At 38.8% G+C, this 16,105-nt stretch overlaps 1 protein-coding gene across 1 annotated transcript; it reads right to left on the bottom strand.

The window, feature by feature from the left end:
* Positions 1-6,529: 6,529 nt before the first annotated feature.
* On the bottom strand, positions 6,530-14,523 carry LOC139740047 (uncharacterized). The gene is made up of 2 exons (XM_071650638.1): positions 14,143-14,523; positions 6,530-7,323 (listed from the first exon to the last, which is right to left on the bottom strand). Exons 1-2 carry the CDS (start codon positions 14,180-14,182, stop codon positions 6,530-6,532), a joined length of 834 nt encoding a protein of 277 aa, XP_071506739.1. The 5' UTR covers positions 14,183-14,523.
* Between the last annotated feature and the right edge of the window lie 1,582 nt (positions 14,524-16,105).

The raw sequence follows: 16,105 nt of genomic DNA, 5'->3' as shown, positions 1-16,105 counted from the left end.
AGAAAATGTAAAAAACATAACATGTATGTAACACATAGGCGCATTAACAATGTTCCAAAGCGAAATTATTTTCAAAATTAAAGGCCAAAGCTGTCATTCTTGCGACCGTTTCAGGATCAAAGGTATTTCGAACAGTTGTTATATGATGTACTCCAGCCATGTTCACATTAAATCATATTTTTACGTTATTTTGCACTTAATCAAGCACTTTAATTCTGCATCGCAAACTGTATCATCTGTTGCTGGAATGAATATCACGCCACAAGTATACATACTTACATACACCCGTTACACACAAACACACATATCACGGACCGCGGAACTGGGGGGGGGGGGAAGCGGACTGGGGGGCTGCGGGGTTGCAGCCCTCCTCCCCCCCCCCCCCCCATACTATATTGAAGGTAATTTCATTGGCTATCAGCCTGGTAGTTCAACAAAAAGGGAAATTTACGCATGAGTGAACACCTTTGTTTTTCTCTTCCAAGGCACAAAAGTAAGAATTGCAAAAATGAGTAAGTTGTCATTCATGCGTAAGTGCTCTTCCATATAGCAGTAAGAACAAAAGACAAATTTAACACAATAAGATACATGAATTAAGTTGCAAAAATAAACCTTTGCTCTCTATAATATCTTAGAAGCCCAAAATATCTATAAAGGTCAAAGATAAGGGAGAAAAATGAAGAATCTTCGGTCAATTCCGAATTCAAATGAAATAAGAGAAGAAGCAATACTGAAAAAAGGTAGAAATTTCGTTTTGTTTTCAAATTAGGAAAATTGTAGATTATATTTCTTTCTTAATTTTATCTCATGAATCCTTAAATTACTAAATAAAAAGAGTGAAATTAAGAAATTCAGTATATTTAATCATCTTTATGCCAATACTCCCTATGTCGTTCGAAGTTTAAGCTGACAGAAAAGTCTCATTTCCCCCTTTAGTTTCCAACTTTGTTTTTGTTTGAAGTTATAAAGAAATAAAGAGAACAAAAACTTGTTTTGGCTATTTCATTCATGTCTCTCATTGTGTTAAACTGCCTTTTTTTCATTCGTGTCTTGAAGGGCATTGCCAAATGAAAGACAACATGTCAAATTTTGCAATTTTTATTTTTGAGTCTTGGAGGGCAAAAATGAATGTGTTCACTCATGCGTAAAGTCTCCCTTTGTATTAACCTACCAGCTTAATAGCCGATTAAATTACCTTTAATATGGTATATAATACATTGATTTTCATCCAAATCTTCTATAAAAGATATGAACTCTGAAAAGTGTTTACTTTCTTCTTTTTTTTTTTGCTGAGTGTATATTTATCTGCATTAACGAAGCTTCGTTATAACTTTTTTATTTTTATTTTCGGAATTACGAACTTTCTGAATAAGGAAGTGTAGCCATCCTGTATGCCCTTTTTCTTGTGTTTTTTTCTTGCATGAACTAGGGCAAATCATATATATTTATGGCATAGCGTTAGGATAATTATCATATATATGCATTTATTGCTTATTATCATTCTTTTTTAAAAGTTCAATCTTAATGCGTTAATTTCTTATCGTTTTACGAGAAATGGCCCCGTGCAGTTGACGCACCATCTGTTTAGTATGTTTTTCGTTGTCGGTTAATTGCACGAGATGATTATTTTGATGATGCTTATGTGCTGAAATTGCTCTCATGTTTACTCCACGTCAGATGGAAGTATTTTGTCAAACACCTGCTGGCAAGCCTAAGAAAAGTCTTGCATGTACAAGAACTGCGGCGAACAGATAAGGATAATTTTTACACAGTACTATGAATAAGTCTGTCCGTTTATAGTGCAGAGGTAATGACGATTGATATTTGAGGGTTTAAATATAACTCATTGCTCAGTTTAGATAGGATATGATAGGATATTAAAGTCCTACAGTAATTTCTCTTGTGTAATTGGATCGGATCACATTCAAAATACCTTCAGCAAGATGCTCATTGTTGATTACAAACAAATCACAATGGATTATATTTTTTCTGTCTAAAAACAATACTCTCTACCAATTAATAAAATTGTTGGTGACTTGACATCTTTCACATTTCTTTTTCTTTCATTTGGGTTTTTTCTTTGGTTTAATGAAGAGCTTACATTTAGCAAATCAACTTCATCTTTTTTCAACGATGATTAATTGATGTCATTCCGGAAGCTTGTATAAAATCCATACGAAAAGACTATACTTCTCAGAACATGCACTCCAATGGTCTTTAGACAGTCAAACCGACCTTTTATGTTGGTTATTCTCTTACTATGTAACAAGCATTGTGGCAAGGGTGGGCCTATATTGTCATCAACATGGTTAAGAGGGGCTTTCTGCATTTCAGGTTTTCTTCTTTCTTTTTTTATGTGAATCAACTGACTCATCCCTGCACCAAATATGACTCAGGAATAATGGTAAAGACCGTTTAGTTGATAGTCTTTGCGAAATGACGGCAACCAACTAAGAGAAAATGCAGCAGTTCTTCTTTAAGAATCCTACAAGTAAAAAGAATTCTCTCTCTAAGTGATTTCATGACTATTTGATATTCCTACAGTTTCACTTAATGTAAAAAAAAAAGTATAACGAATGAAATTCGTCAGCATAAGTATTATGATCAGTGTAATATATGACTGATACAATTTGACAAGGCTGTGAAAAGCTTATAGGTTCTACATTCCTTTTAAACTTATATGGGATAAGGTGTGATGTCGGTCCATCACGAGTTTTGTGGCTAAAAGGTTTTTAAGTTTTGTTTTACCAAAGGTGGTAACGAGTCTGGAATATTCGAGGTATTTAAGCTGCGCCAAACGTGATATGCATTACAACTCATGATTAGGATTTACCAGAGGTGACTGGATTTAGTGAAGGAAAAAAGAAACACAAAAAACAACAACAACAAAAATGTCTTGTTTGGCGAATTAACGTGACCGTCACGACACGACTGTCACGTGGAAATTTGTGTATAATTCGATTAGCGTCCTTTCCCTCCCGTGCAACCCCGTCCACCCGGAGTCTTGCAGGCAGCGCTATATAGGCAGATCAGCCGACACTGCACTGATAAACTCAACGGCGCAAAGTAGCAGAGAACGACGCACATCCGTTTTCAACTACTGAATCACACGCTTGAGACTGGTCTCCTTCACACACAAAGGCAATGCACTGATCGAATGAGGACAGATGCCCACCTTTCCAATGTGGCAAAGGAAGAGGGATTTGTTACCAAGTTTGTGCATTATCAGACCACCTCTGATTCATAAAGCTTAGTGAAAGCTGTGTAAAGGGCGGATATTGTATCATGTTAGCAGGGTCAGTTTACACAGAATGATTGGATACACGGTTTGTTTGTCTGCTTCGGTCTTTCATCATGAAGTAAATTCTGCTGTTTCATACATTATATCATTCATGTTATCAAGCAGCAGCATCAACAAATTAAATTCTTCTATCTCCTCGCATCATATTTTGTGGTTTATGTTTTCGTATGAACACACGCATAGACACACACACACACACACACACACACACACACACACACACACATACACACACACGGATTATCACAGATGATAGTCAGTAAGTGATGTCATCTTCTCGGATGGACGCCGAAAATTTGAGTGGAAGGATTTAAACTCATGCTTTACTGGCCAAAAACGCATTACCGGTTTGTTTCTTCATTTCTTCGTGGAACCAATAAGTGAAATATCAACATGTACACACACACACACACACACACACACACACACACACACACACAATATATAGAACATATGGGCGGGTGTATGTGTGGGTGAGAGAGAGAGAGAGAGAGAGAGAGGGAGGGAGGAGGCATATAATAGAAATACGTAACTTCTTTCAATTAAAAGTACATCGTGTAGTTTTCCCCGTCGCATGTACAAAAGCCTCTGCAGTATATTATAGCATCGCTTACTGACTATCATCTGTAATAATCGAGTTAATGTTCATATTCATTTGAAATATATAAAAAGAAAAAGAAGTTCTGCTCCAATTAGAAATTTGAAATACAAGGGGAGGTACCATTCAAAATTGAATTTAGCAAAACAGGACCAAAATATGCGTATGACAAAGTTAATCTGCCTATCGGGGGCGACATGTGGACATCTTACATACAGCCGTGTTGATCACGTGACCATGTGTATTTTTTTTTTAAATCTATCTTGTGCACAAAATGGCAAAAATGGCATTTTAAATCTTAATAGTTACTATCATATAGTGTATCTCTGGATGAATATTGATCACTATGCATCTTCAAGATTGCCAAATCAGTTGTTTTGCATTAAAGTTATAGCTGGAATATCTAAGAGATGTAATTGTCAATGTTACTATCACAGACACTTATTTTGGGAGGCGGGGGTGTCATGCAGCTAAAACACGCTGAGTAGAAGCGGCTCACTGATGGTGGAGTGATCACACAAGTTGCCTTAATCTGGAGGCTAAAATCTAACCCAACTCACGTTCTTTATTACACACCCGAGAACACAGTTAAGTTGCCTTTTTGTTTATGACATTTGAAATGATAACAGTGAAAAAGTGATTCTCAAAACATTCCATCCACAGTCTTGATTTCATATAAAGATATAATACTGCGGTATTTATTCAACTAAAGACATATTTATAATGAAGTTTGACAGAAAACCAAAGGACACATGAAGGAAAGGTCTTTTACTGCCATGTTAACAGGGCGAACTTACATGAAATCACATTTCTTGCATGAAATAAAGTAAGAATAAAAATCACAATTTACAAAGATTGTGTTAAAAACCCTTGAAATGTACCTGACGTGATATCTTGATAGTACATAGAACTCCAAACAAATGACAAGACAAGCTATACCAATTTATCATTTTAAGTCAATCTATACACGGGAAAAGTCGGATGCTAATTCTACTGTTGTGTAAAATGTACTAATAGTTACATATTTACAAATATATACATGGATATTTACAGAATCTTAGGGGGAAATCAGGGAGAAACAAGTCTATAATGAAAAGCAGAACACGAGCACATGTTTTCCTTTCATGAAAGTCTATGAGAGTAAAACGGCTGCCAGAAAGTCTTTACGAGAACTCGATTTCCACAACTAATCGCATTAATCACCGCTCACAGTGGCTTCTTCTGTACTAAACTGGCACCTTGTAATTTCTCTGTGCCTTATTACAATGAATTCACTTCGCGGGTCTTGGAGAAATCATTAGTGTGCCTTCACCAAATTGAACAAAGCTGATATGTTTGACTGTAGTTATTTTCGAACACAAGCAGAAAATTCCGGCAAGCACTGTCACAGTTATGTGACTAAAGAAAATAATACTAATACGAAAGAGTAAAAGGAAAAACAACTAGACTTGAAGGGCGCTGTGACAGATTATACTGGCATGTAGTATTTAATACTCAATGTCTTTCAAATCGTCATTACACTTTTTAAATCTTCTCGGTTTTAATTGTCGCTGTAATGCTGGCATTTATTGTACTCTGCACATTTATCTTTGCGATACTGAAATAACTCAGAGAGGTTAAACATGGTTTCACGGAAATTAATGACGAATAAAGCGAATGTTAATTCTCCCCAATCATTCCTATATCGTGACTGCGTGGGTGAGTGTGTGTTTTATGCTATTTCATTTCGGTCTACCATGATTATACCGCTTTCTACAAAGTATTCTGGGTTATGCGTCGAAGGGGGGGGGGGATAGGACAAAGATCTGACAAAGGTTTTGATTCGGTTGCTAATGTGTTCTTCAGAATCGAGGCAATTAAGACGGACGAGCATCAGTACAAAATTAATTTGTACATATCGGTTACTACGGTGACAATCTTCCTACAGGGGGTCAAAATAATTTCCACAGCATCTTCTATGCGTTTATTACAACATTCGGTCATTTTAAGAAATGCACTGGGTAAGTTCTGAGTAATTAATAAGTGGTAGTTGTAGGTTATTGAAGACAGGTTTGTCAAGCAAACGTGAACACAATGCAAGGCTTAGGGGCCCTCAGAGGTTTATCAAAAATTCTATGCTAAAAAGACATCAAAATTATATTCTTTAACACAGAATGCATCATCGTGGCCATGTTTAATGTTTTTTTTAACGTATGATTTGTAATTTTTCCAGTTGACCGGTGAGAGACAGAAAACAAAATACATCTATTTTGGATTTCGCTCTCTATTTCGAGAAGATGTATTCTTCTGTATATAAGCCGTCTACAGCCAATTCAAACGACATTAAACATATATGGAAAGGTAAGAAAAAAATTCGATTCAAGGAAATTTAAGATTTATTGGAATGCGACGTTAAATTCAAGCTTTGCACAATGTTGCACACGCCACTCTTGACTTAATGCTAAACACCACTTCCTCTGTTCTGACTAACCAACCTGAGGAAAAGGGGAGAGGAAAAGGGAAATCAGTCTTAGAGGTAAATCCTCCTTCACCTCTGAAAATATGATTAAAAAGTCATTTAAACGTTTGGGCTTTTTTGATACCGATTTTTTCTAACTTTTTGATTGTTCCTGAGGAGTGATTTAAGAGAGTTAGGCTTCCGTTCTGTCCCCTCTTCGTGCTTTCCGTATCAGTCTCACGACACCGATGCCGACCGCGCTCAGCAGAGTGCCGATCCCGACGGCTCCAGCCACCATCACCACACCGATCACGGCCGTGTACTTCATAACGTTGGGCGGCTTCTTGCTCTTGCCCGACTTTGACGCCTGCTGGCTTTCCGAGGCCTCCTTGAAGCTGAATTGATTCTCCTCGTAATTCGATCTGGCCTTCGTCAGCACCCTGTTGATGGCCAGGTCACTCTCGGGTCCAGTTTCGGCGTTCGCCCCGTTCTGGAAAGCGTCCGGGATTTCGTTGGGATGCAGGTTTGGATTGATGACGCCGTCATCGGGAAGGGCATTGTCGATTGCACCCATTCCTAGCTCGTTCTCCTCCGCATACCTGTCACTCGGCTGCTCCATCTCCTGCTCCTCCTCCTCATCGATGGCAATGTCCTGGTCCCTGCCCATGCCATACCCTATGTCGAACGTGGAGCTGACGGACGCCTCGACGATGCTGCTGATACTGCTACTCGACGAGGGAATGAAAGACTCCTCCTGACCTCGATGGTCGACGGCGATCAGGAGATCGGTGATCTTCAGGTCAGACCCTTCGTCTCTGATTGGCGGCTGGTCGGCACTGCCCTCGAGACCGAAGGGGAGATCGCCGCTGATTTCCATATCGACGGGGCCGGGTCCCACGTATATCCCAGGCTTGTCGGCCAGACCCATTGCCTCCAGCCATCGCGCCTTCTCTTCCTCAAATGGAAGGGTAAGAGCCGATGAGAGTACTGCAAGAAAAATGAGAGTGAGTAGGCATTTTAACTAAAGATGGTTTACACTTGTCGTTGAACAAAGAAATATATAGTAAAACAAACAAACATGATCCAGCGTTTTTCATGAGTTTTAACATTCTAACGTTGACTTGTATTCAGTGATAATGATAATTCCTAATTCGTCAAATATATCTAGTATGATACTCAAGATGCAGAGTGAAATGAGCTATCAACACTTAGAACAAGAAATTTTGAAGAGAGAGATTATGAATGAATACAACAGACGATTGATCGAACATCTATTAAAGCAGATTTTAACAGACTCAACGGATGTTGTTCATTTTTCTATCGAATTCTTTTTTGTATGTGTTGTCTGAATGGTGTCATGTTACAAAGACAAGCATATACTAAGCTGTGTCCTGCAGCTAAAGTAGCAACTCTGTCGCAGACAACCTTAATTTTAATGGACGAACCCGGGGCACAGTTTTGACAACTTGCCAAGAAAGTATTGACGCAGGAGAATGATGACATAGATGCATCTACAGCAAATGACACTCTTGTAAATAATTTGTTGTTGGAAACTTCGAGAGTCCGTCTTAGTGCGGAAAAGTTGGCTTCTGTCCATTTTCTCCTTCCTTATTTCTGTGACATCCCCTTTCGGAAGTGGATGGACCCCTGAAGACTTCAGTGACACTTTCGTAGTAAACGCTGATGCGTTTCCGTTTTGCTCCAATACTGTCTAATCGTCATCAGCTCGTTCTGATGTAAGAATGACACTTCAAGGAATCCTCTGATTGTTCCTTGAAAACAGGTTTACTTTGCCAGTGGATAGACAAACGCGAAACAGGACTGAGATACTTTAAACACTATACGCAACATAATCTTTCTTCTACATGTAACCGCTAATCAAAGTTGTTGATTCCCACCGTTCCGTTGATAAGGTTACTCACGAAAGTATCACCCTGCTTTTTGATCCGTGTCGAGGAGCAAAATCAAAAACAGAACCTCCAGCACCAGAGGGGAATATGATTATGCAACGAATCAGCGAAACAAACAAACGAAGTAAAGCAAATTCCGCAAACATTGAACTTACAAAACTTAATTCGGGTTGTTGTTGTTGTTGTTGTTGTTTTTTTGGGGGGGCACTTCGCATAAAATTGAGCCCTTATGTTCATCATCTTTATGTCGGTGTTAATGCTGGTCAATGTTTAAAACTATCTGGAGGAGCAAAAACGTCGATTTATAATCAATTTACAAGTGTCACGTTCTCCTCGATGTGGTTCCCTACATCTTTACGCTTTTGTATCATGTAAGCCTCAATATTTCGTAACATGAATAAGAGGTTGTGTGTTCTGACTCCATTAGCAATTTCTTCGGCATCTTGGCATCATTATTAGATAATTAGCGAAAACTTCTTATAATTAAGTTAAGCCTATAGTTCGCAATAAAAGGGATGTCAACAGATATCAAAGACGGGGAACGGGTTAAGATTTTCAATGCCGAAAGTTCATAGCGCGGCAGAGCTCAATATTAACAAAGATGCGAATAATGTTTGGAATGTCAGCAGCAAGAGGGACATATGGGGGAAAAGCGTTAAAGAGCAAAGAAAAACATAAAATGCCTAGTCACCTTTTCCTGCACGTAGTTATGTTTCCGTCTGCCATTTTATTGAGGGGTGACGAATGCCCGATGACAAGGTAAGGGACACATATTTCTGACCTATACCCTCTCCCCGCCTAACAGAACGCCAGTCCTTCTTTTTATGTTGGAAGAAAGTTACCTCCGCCTCCGTTACCCTCCTAGGGATTGTTATCAACTTAGGGCTACTTAAAACATGACTCTTAAGATTTCATTTCACTTAACTATCGTATCAAAGCGTGTTAATATAATTTCGAACACTACAAGCATTGGGTTGACTGTCTCACTTCTTCTCATCAGAAATTGAATTGTTTAAACTTACTTTTAAGGAATAAAAACTGTCAAAATACAGTTTATATTGTACTAATTGATGTTTACTTCACACAAGAGGATCTACCTGAATGTTCCAGTGTTGGTGTATCGGTAAGGAATCGGGGTCTTAACACCCTGAGTCGGAAAATCCTGTCTCCACAGCTCACTAGCACTCAGTTTGATTTCTCAACTTATTTTTAGCAGCCTCATTGTAACCCCATGTCTGGCCCAGACAGCTGACAGCCTTACAAAGTCTGGACAGATTTCAAGTTCTCTTCTGCTGTTTCATCTTCGAGAAGAAAAATGATGACAGTTAGGTAGCAACATGATACATCAAACTTCAAAGAGGACGTCGCCGGGTTTATATGCATCATTAACATCGGCACTCTACCATGCTGTAAAAGTTGAGCATGATGCCTGAGTTCTTCTATCTCTTTATTCGGGTTTTTTTTTTTTTTTTTTTGAGTCTTCATTTTTAGGATGAGAGGATTTTAACTGACGCGCAAATTCGCCGTCAAATGCAGGGCACTTCTTTTCATTTAATCTTTCTTTTCAACGAAGGGAAACTTCTGGTTAAAAGTCTTTAAATCATAAGTTTTATTGCTTTCAGGAGAAATGTATTCGATAGCAGTGCTTCAATACAAAATAACGAATGTTCCGTTGAAAGGGAAAATGAATGAAAACAACTTTTGGTCTCACAACTGATGGAAGAATTGCCCTTCATTAATGTAAACAAACACTGATTATTCTGTGTTTGAGTGACAGCAATGATAAAAAAAAAAAAGATTATTGGCATTTACAAGAATCATTAATTTGAATAAACTGGGCTGTTCCTAAATTATAGAATACTGCCATCATGTCGGATACAATATACCAAGAGAGCTGTGAATTGAAAGTAAGATTGCTCTTCTTCATACAAGAAGAGTACAAAAGTTAAGATTAGGTCTACAGGATCTCTTTTCCTTTAATGGTCCAGATAAAGGAGGTTTTGTAAGCTTCTACATTTTGCCCAAACCAATGACTGAGAGCGATGTATACCCGACCTTTAGAGAAACTGCGTTTACTGCTCCAAATTGCTGAGGAAAATCAGTAAGAAATAATGGTTTGTTACATAATCTTAGTTTTGCCTATCACCGACCGTAAGATTTTATCCTCCCACATTATCAATTTTATATATTTTGGGAGGCAAACATGCACTGTACATTGTCCCTTAAACATAAAAGGGACGAAAAAAGTTCAAATTCATTGTAATAATCCTGCCCGAGTATGTATGCCCTTGATTTCTTTTGTCATGGCTACTATTAAAACACTTAACAATTCAGTGCCTATTTAGGTCGATGTAGGGCAATTTTAGTAATCAACTGAAACGAAAAAAAAAAGATGTTCGAAAAAAAAAATTTCCAGCAGGTACAAGAAAAAAAAAATCTCCCAAAGCCAAATGCAATCATGCCGAAAACAAAAGGGGCGTCAAATATGAAAATAAACACCAACCCCTCCACTACCTTTATTCCTCTCGAACCAAGTGCTAACTAATCTTTTGATTGGCTTCAATTATCTTACACGTTAATAAATGGTTCCCCGTGGCTTATTGGGACTGAGGTAGGGTCAAGGGGAAAATCAGGCCACCCAGGAAGCGGCTGGAGGGGTGGGGGAGATTGATTTCTGTGGTTTAAAGGGAAATTACTCTCACTGTTTAAGTCAGTCCAAGCATAACGTCACACAAACAGGAGTTTCAAATACTTTTACGAAGTAACAATGATACAAGTCAAGTCAGATATGCATAAATAATCAGATAATAACGTCATCAATCCTTTTATGCTGTTCTGTTCTTTGCCTTTTGGAACAAGTTGTTGTGCTCCACATTAACCTAGCTCATTGCTTTCCCTTTTTAATGTCCATTTGTGTTTTCATCATAAAACGATAGAACTTTGGGACTGTGTGCATAAGATTCGCGAGGTGTAATTCATGAAAAAAAAAATCAAATAATATCCTTCTACCAAATCTTTCACTTCTCACCGTTATTCATTTGCCGGTGACATACTTTATTCCGAGCAACATGACGTAGTTTAAGCTACCATGAGCTTATCTTTGGTATTTTTTTTTAATTTTGTATTATTTTGTTGTTGTTGTTGTTTTGGTTTGTTTTTTTTTGGTTGGTTGGTTTAATTTTTCTTTTTCTTTTTTCTTTTTCTTTTTTTGCTATGAAGAACGCATTTCAAATCTTCCATGATTTTGTTTTAAAAAGTGTCATTTTTGACTGGCAGCGTTCAACAATGGTCATTATCCTTCTCTGGCATGGAAGCTACTGTCAGCTTCATTTCATTCCAATCTTTAGTCATTTTTATCTGTAATTTCATGACAACCTACGCGTATAAAGACTGGGTTACTTATTGATGACAGCAAGATCCCCTGCTGATTGTCAAGGAAATACAGTAAGTTTACAATTATCAATGATATGATGGTATGATTAGGCATAGTGTAGTAAGCAGTCATTTAGATGAGATGAATGGTCATTTCGATGAGATGAATGATCAACCACTCGTGTTTGTAGATTTCATGAAAGGAAGACGTTTAAAGAAGATCTATCCAAAAGAGAAGCTCATGTCCATTGACTTTAACCCTCCCCCTGCGAGATTTTGTCATTTCCCTCAGGATTAGCAAGTGGCACAGCTGGCTGCTGCAAGCAGTGGGTTAGCAATCCATTCACTGGCAGGTTAATTCTCTAAGCTCTAGGAGAAAAATAATTCTCTGAGCTCTAGGAGAAACCTAGAGCAGCACTTAGCGAGGCAATATCAAATTCCAAATAGACCTTGATGTTCTTATATTGCTCAGGCAACAGCTTGAGCTCACCTCAGCTCTAAATGGTATAAGAATCCTCGATGAAAGGCTTCGTTTCTTGAGCTATCTGCCCTAATAAAGAATCCCTCGTCAATCCCTAATGACACTGATCCTGTAGCGGTAATTCGTAAGACACGCTAACATGGCTTACTTGTTGGTATCTCATGAAATAGTGCACTGTGTCTTTGCAGTTTAGAATCAATATTCAATCACTCCAACTTTACTCACGAGCTCTACGTGCGATAACGTGAATGTTGTGTTAAAGAGAGTGCCTGCAATACTGCACGTACAAACACATTTTGTGAATTAACCGATAATTTATTGTGGATTATTATAGTGATTGCGTCCTAATTTGCACGATTGCTTGGTCTAGCTATTTTCATATTATTCTACGCACTTCCAGGCATTGGGAGCAGCTAACTACACCACACAGATCCCACTTTTTGGTAGACAGGCTTTATGATGAAGTTGTTCTGTACTTTAACTCCTAGTTACCCTTTCAACTGCTACAAATATTTCACTGATTAATTTTTTTTCTCTCTCTCTTTAGATATATGATCAATCTATAAGTCAGTACACAAAGAGTCCTACTTTCGTTATATTTCCAAAACAAAACTACAACGACTACTACAATTATAATGCATAATTTCAGCTGGAAGAGAGGCAACAAAGTGTCTCTGATTTCAATCAGACAGGACAGCAGTTCGACGACTCGTGTTTTGCGTATCACTAAAACATGCATATGATTTTGTTTTATCATTTTGTGGGTTTTACAATGTAATTATGTCTTTAATGCTAACCACTTCGACACTAACCTCATCGCAAGCTACACGTAATTGGTGACTTTTTTCCATTTAAAAATAAGGACATTTAGCAAAAGGAAATGTAAGAGTGAACTAGAGCATCAAGAGGCAACTCACAATCAATCAATCAATATAAGTTGCGACTGAATTACTGAGCAAACTAAAAGCGGGCACACAGTGAACGAACTTCACTTCGGAGGAGTTCTCCACTGGGGGTTTGGAAACGACAGAGCGGTGAACATGAAACAAATCGAAACGAGGTACTAAACATAGTGTGGAGAGCAAAGGTCACACAGTGTGGTGCTCATGACAGGAACCCACTGAGATCTAGTCTTGCTAGGAAAATAATAGAGCAAGTTCAACGACCTCAAACAAAGCCCGGACTATTTTTAATCAAACCGGCTGCCGTAATGGCCATTGCGTGCGATTGCTGCGCGCTTCATTCCAGAGAAAGTGAAAGGAGATACGTCAGATACCGCCGACGAGTTAGATGTATCTACTTTCAAGTATAAACAGCCTGTCAAAGGTTTGGCGTAAATTATTTAGTCAAAAGTATCACACATTATACGGCTTGGCATTAGTTAGACTGTCTGGAGGGACCAGTTTGGCGGGCTCATTCGTGACCTCAAACTACTTGTGTGTTTTTTTTTTCTTTCTGCTTAAAAAAAAAAAAAAAAGTAGAGAGAAAAAAATAAAGAAAGAAATCCATTTACCATTATGCTTCTTGAAGCCAGAATCGTAGTGGCCCCTGCCGCTAGTACTGTTTGAAGAAGTAATTGCTCCACTTGTACTTTCTTAATTAAATTTCATGATATCGTTTTGTTCAAACTGAAACATAGTGGTAGACTTGTAATATCGATTTGCAACAGAGACAAAAATGATCTGCGACTGCGAATCGCTAAACTGATATCAACGATGGCAATCATCGATGGCTTTGATACATCCATCCACCTGTTACTTGACGGAGGGAAGAGGGGTATGCACGCCAATCTCCCACTCTAAACACTACTCTACAAAAGCTATTCTTTCCAGTTACTCTGTGGGGTGAACAGGCAGATGCTGCGACACGCGCCATCCCCCACAGCCTTGGATTCTCATTTCGCAAAGCGGTAAGGCCTCTTAACCTTGTCACCATAAAAATTTACAAAGTAACCACAGTCACACGAACGGCAGGGCGGAAAAACACACGCCAACATGATATCATGGTAGCTTCATGGTGATATCACGATTTGTTTTTACTTACGTGTAAGTAGCACAGCAATACTCGCGTATGTGGGTGACATCTTGCCTTCTTCGGTGTATAATGTTCCTACTTGGCACTGTCGCAGGCGATTGAGTGAGTTCTTTTAGAGGGTTAGTCGAGCGGGCCAGGATGACACGGGAGGTCACTTATTGCAGCAATTGGACTCTTCCGATGAGTTTGCGGCAGTCCGATAAAGGGTCTAACTCGCTCTAATTACTATTCAGACATCCTCTTCAAAACACCTCTCTGTCACTCCGTCCAGCGCAGTAAGATTTCTTCAGAACACATGCGAGCGTTCCTTTCAGTACATGTGTCCGTGTCAGTGGCGGTTATGCTTTCAAAAAATCTACAAAATCCACGATCACAAACGTTAGGATTACGCGAGGGTTTTCCTTTTTTTTTTTTAAGATGGGGTATATATTGTGTAGAAAGGCGATGAAATGACAAGGGCGAGCGAAGACGGGCTAATGATGGTGAGGGTTCATGAGCCGGAAGCCGGTGCGGTCTGACTCCAATATCGTGCAGGTTTATAAATAGAGAATGGATGAGAGGAAATACCCGAATACAGCCACCAACATCTGTAGCAGTGGGGAGTGAATTCCTCAAGGGGGTTCCTAGGACTTCTGCAGGAGGTCAAGATAAAGCATATAGCCCTCTGTCTTCGTTTATATCGACTGCAAAGCAAGGCGAGAACTCCAAATCGCTATCTCAATAATGTCGGTGACGGGTTTCGTCAGGCGTCGAGTGAGAGACCTGTGAGTTAGAGACAAGCACGATGCCTCTCCACTAACCATACTGTCACATTTATAGCCAAATTACCCACTTCCTCCGAGGCGGCCAAAAATGTATGCTCAAACATTCATTCTTTTCATCGATCATCAATTAACCAGTACTGTTCGTAGATAAATCTTTACCAGTTTAGCGATACAGAGTGTTGCTCTGCCATTGCACGGGGCGTTGGGGGGAACGCGGTAGGGGATGAAAGTAAATAATGACAAGCTCTCTTCTCGATCATAAAGGCAATTACTGCTCGACCCTCTGAGGAGTTTGACCCCAGCAGAAGCGGCGGGTTTGAAGAGAGCGAGAGGGGCGGGGGAATGGCTGTCCTTATTTTGTCATCAAAAGGTTATCCAATCATAGCGGGCTCTTTTGTTGTCCTTTGTCTGTTAACCTGTCTGGGATTGTGCGATATGTTTGACTCTCTTGACATCCTTTATCGTCGCTAGTTTAAGGTTGGGCCTTGTTATATATTGCCTTTAAAATATATGCGGCACTGAAGTATTGTATGTGCTTTAAATTGATTTGAATTCATTTTGTGTCGTGCAATGTTATTGTAGTCTTCATATACTGAATTTAACAGATATGTATTACTGTTCATTGATCTCTGTGGATGAATGTTACAAATACAACACTGTATAATTTATGTGAAAACTAAATAAATGAAATGAAATGTATGTCTCTATATGAAGAGCTTGCAACCAAAAGGCGCTAAATCCATTGAAAAATGATGAATTCAGCTCCTTTTGGAAGCAAGCTTTATATATATATATATATATATATATATATATATATATCAACATATACAAACAAACATCATTACTGTACAACACGACAAGATACAACTGGTTCTGCGATTGTTGCGCATTATACGACAAGCTGTTACTGAACGAGTGACAGCCATTAATCGTGCAATCGATACGGCGCCTTATTTGTCTTAGAATTCATAGAGAAACACACCGGACAAAAACAATATCGTTATTGTCATTGTTCTCCGCCCAAAGTGATTTATGTGCATTGTTCCTCTTTTCCTCTGGTTCTCTCACTTTGGAGAAATCGAAGGAGTATAATAGAAATAGATGTCATCTATCCTCTGAGTGATGACGATCTCATTACTGTCGAGCATTTTACCCTCGAAATCTCTTGTCATTGATGGAATTGTTTTCGAGCGGCGAAAATGCTAAAT

Source organism: Diadema antillarum, unplaced genomic scaffold (assembly GCF_040938485.1).
Source record: "Diadema antillarum isolate AM-2024a unplaced genomic scaffold, OU_Dant_1.0 seq00000829_RagTag, whole genome shotgun sequence".
Taxonomy (NCBI): Eukaryota; Metazoa; Echinodermata; class Echinoidea; order Diadematoida; family Diadematidae; genus Diadema; species Diadema antillarum.
Note: the sequence above shows the minus strand (reverse complement) of the source record. Positions and strands in the feature narration are given on the sequence as shown.

What these genes read in the sequence shown, in the direction of transcription:
- LOC139740047 (XM_071650638.1), bottom strand. Translation starts at nt 14,182, where the DNA reads ATGTCACCCACATACGCGAGTATTGCTGTGCTACTTACAC. An exon ending in TATTGCTGTGCTACTTACAC is followed by an intron (nt 7,324 to 14,142) that starts GTAAGTAAAAAC and finishes TTTTTCTTGCAG; the next exon opens with TACTCTCATCGGCTCTTACC.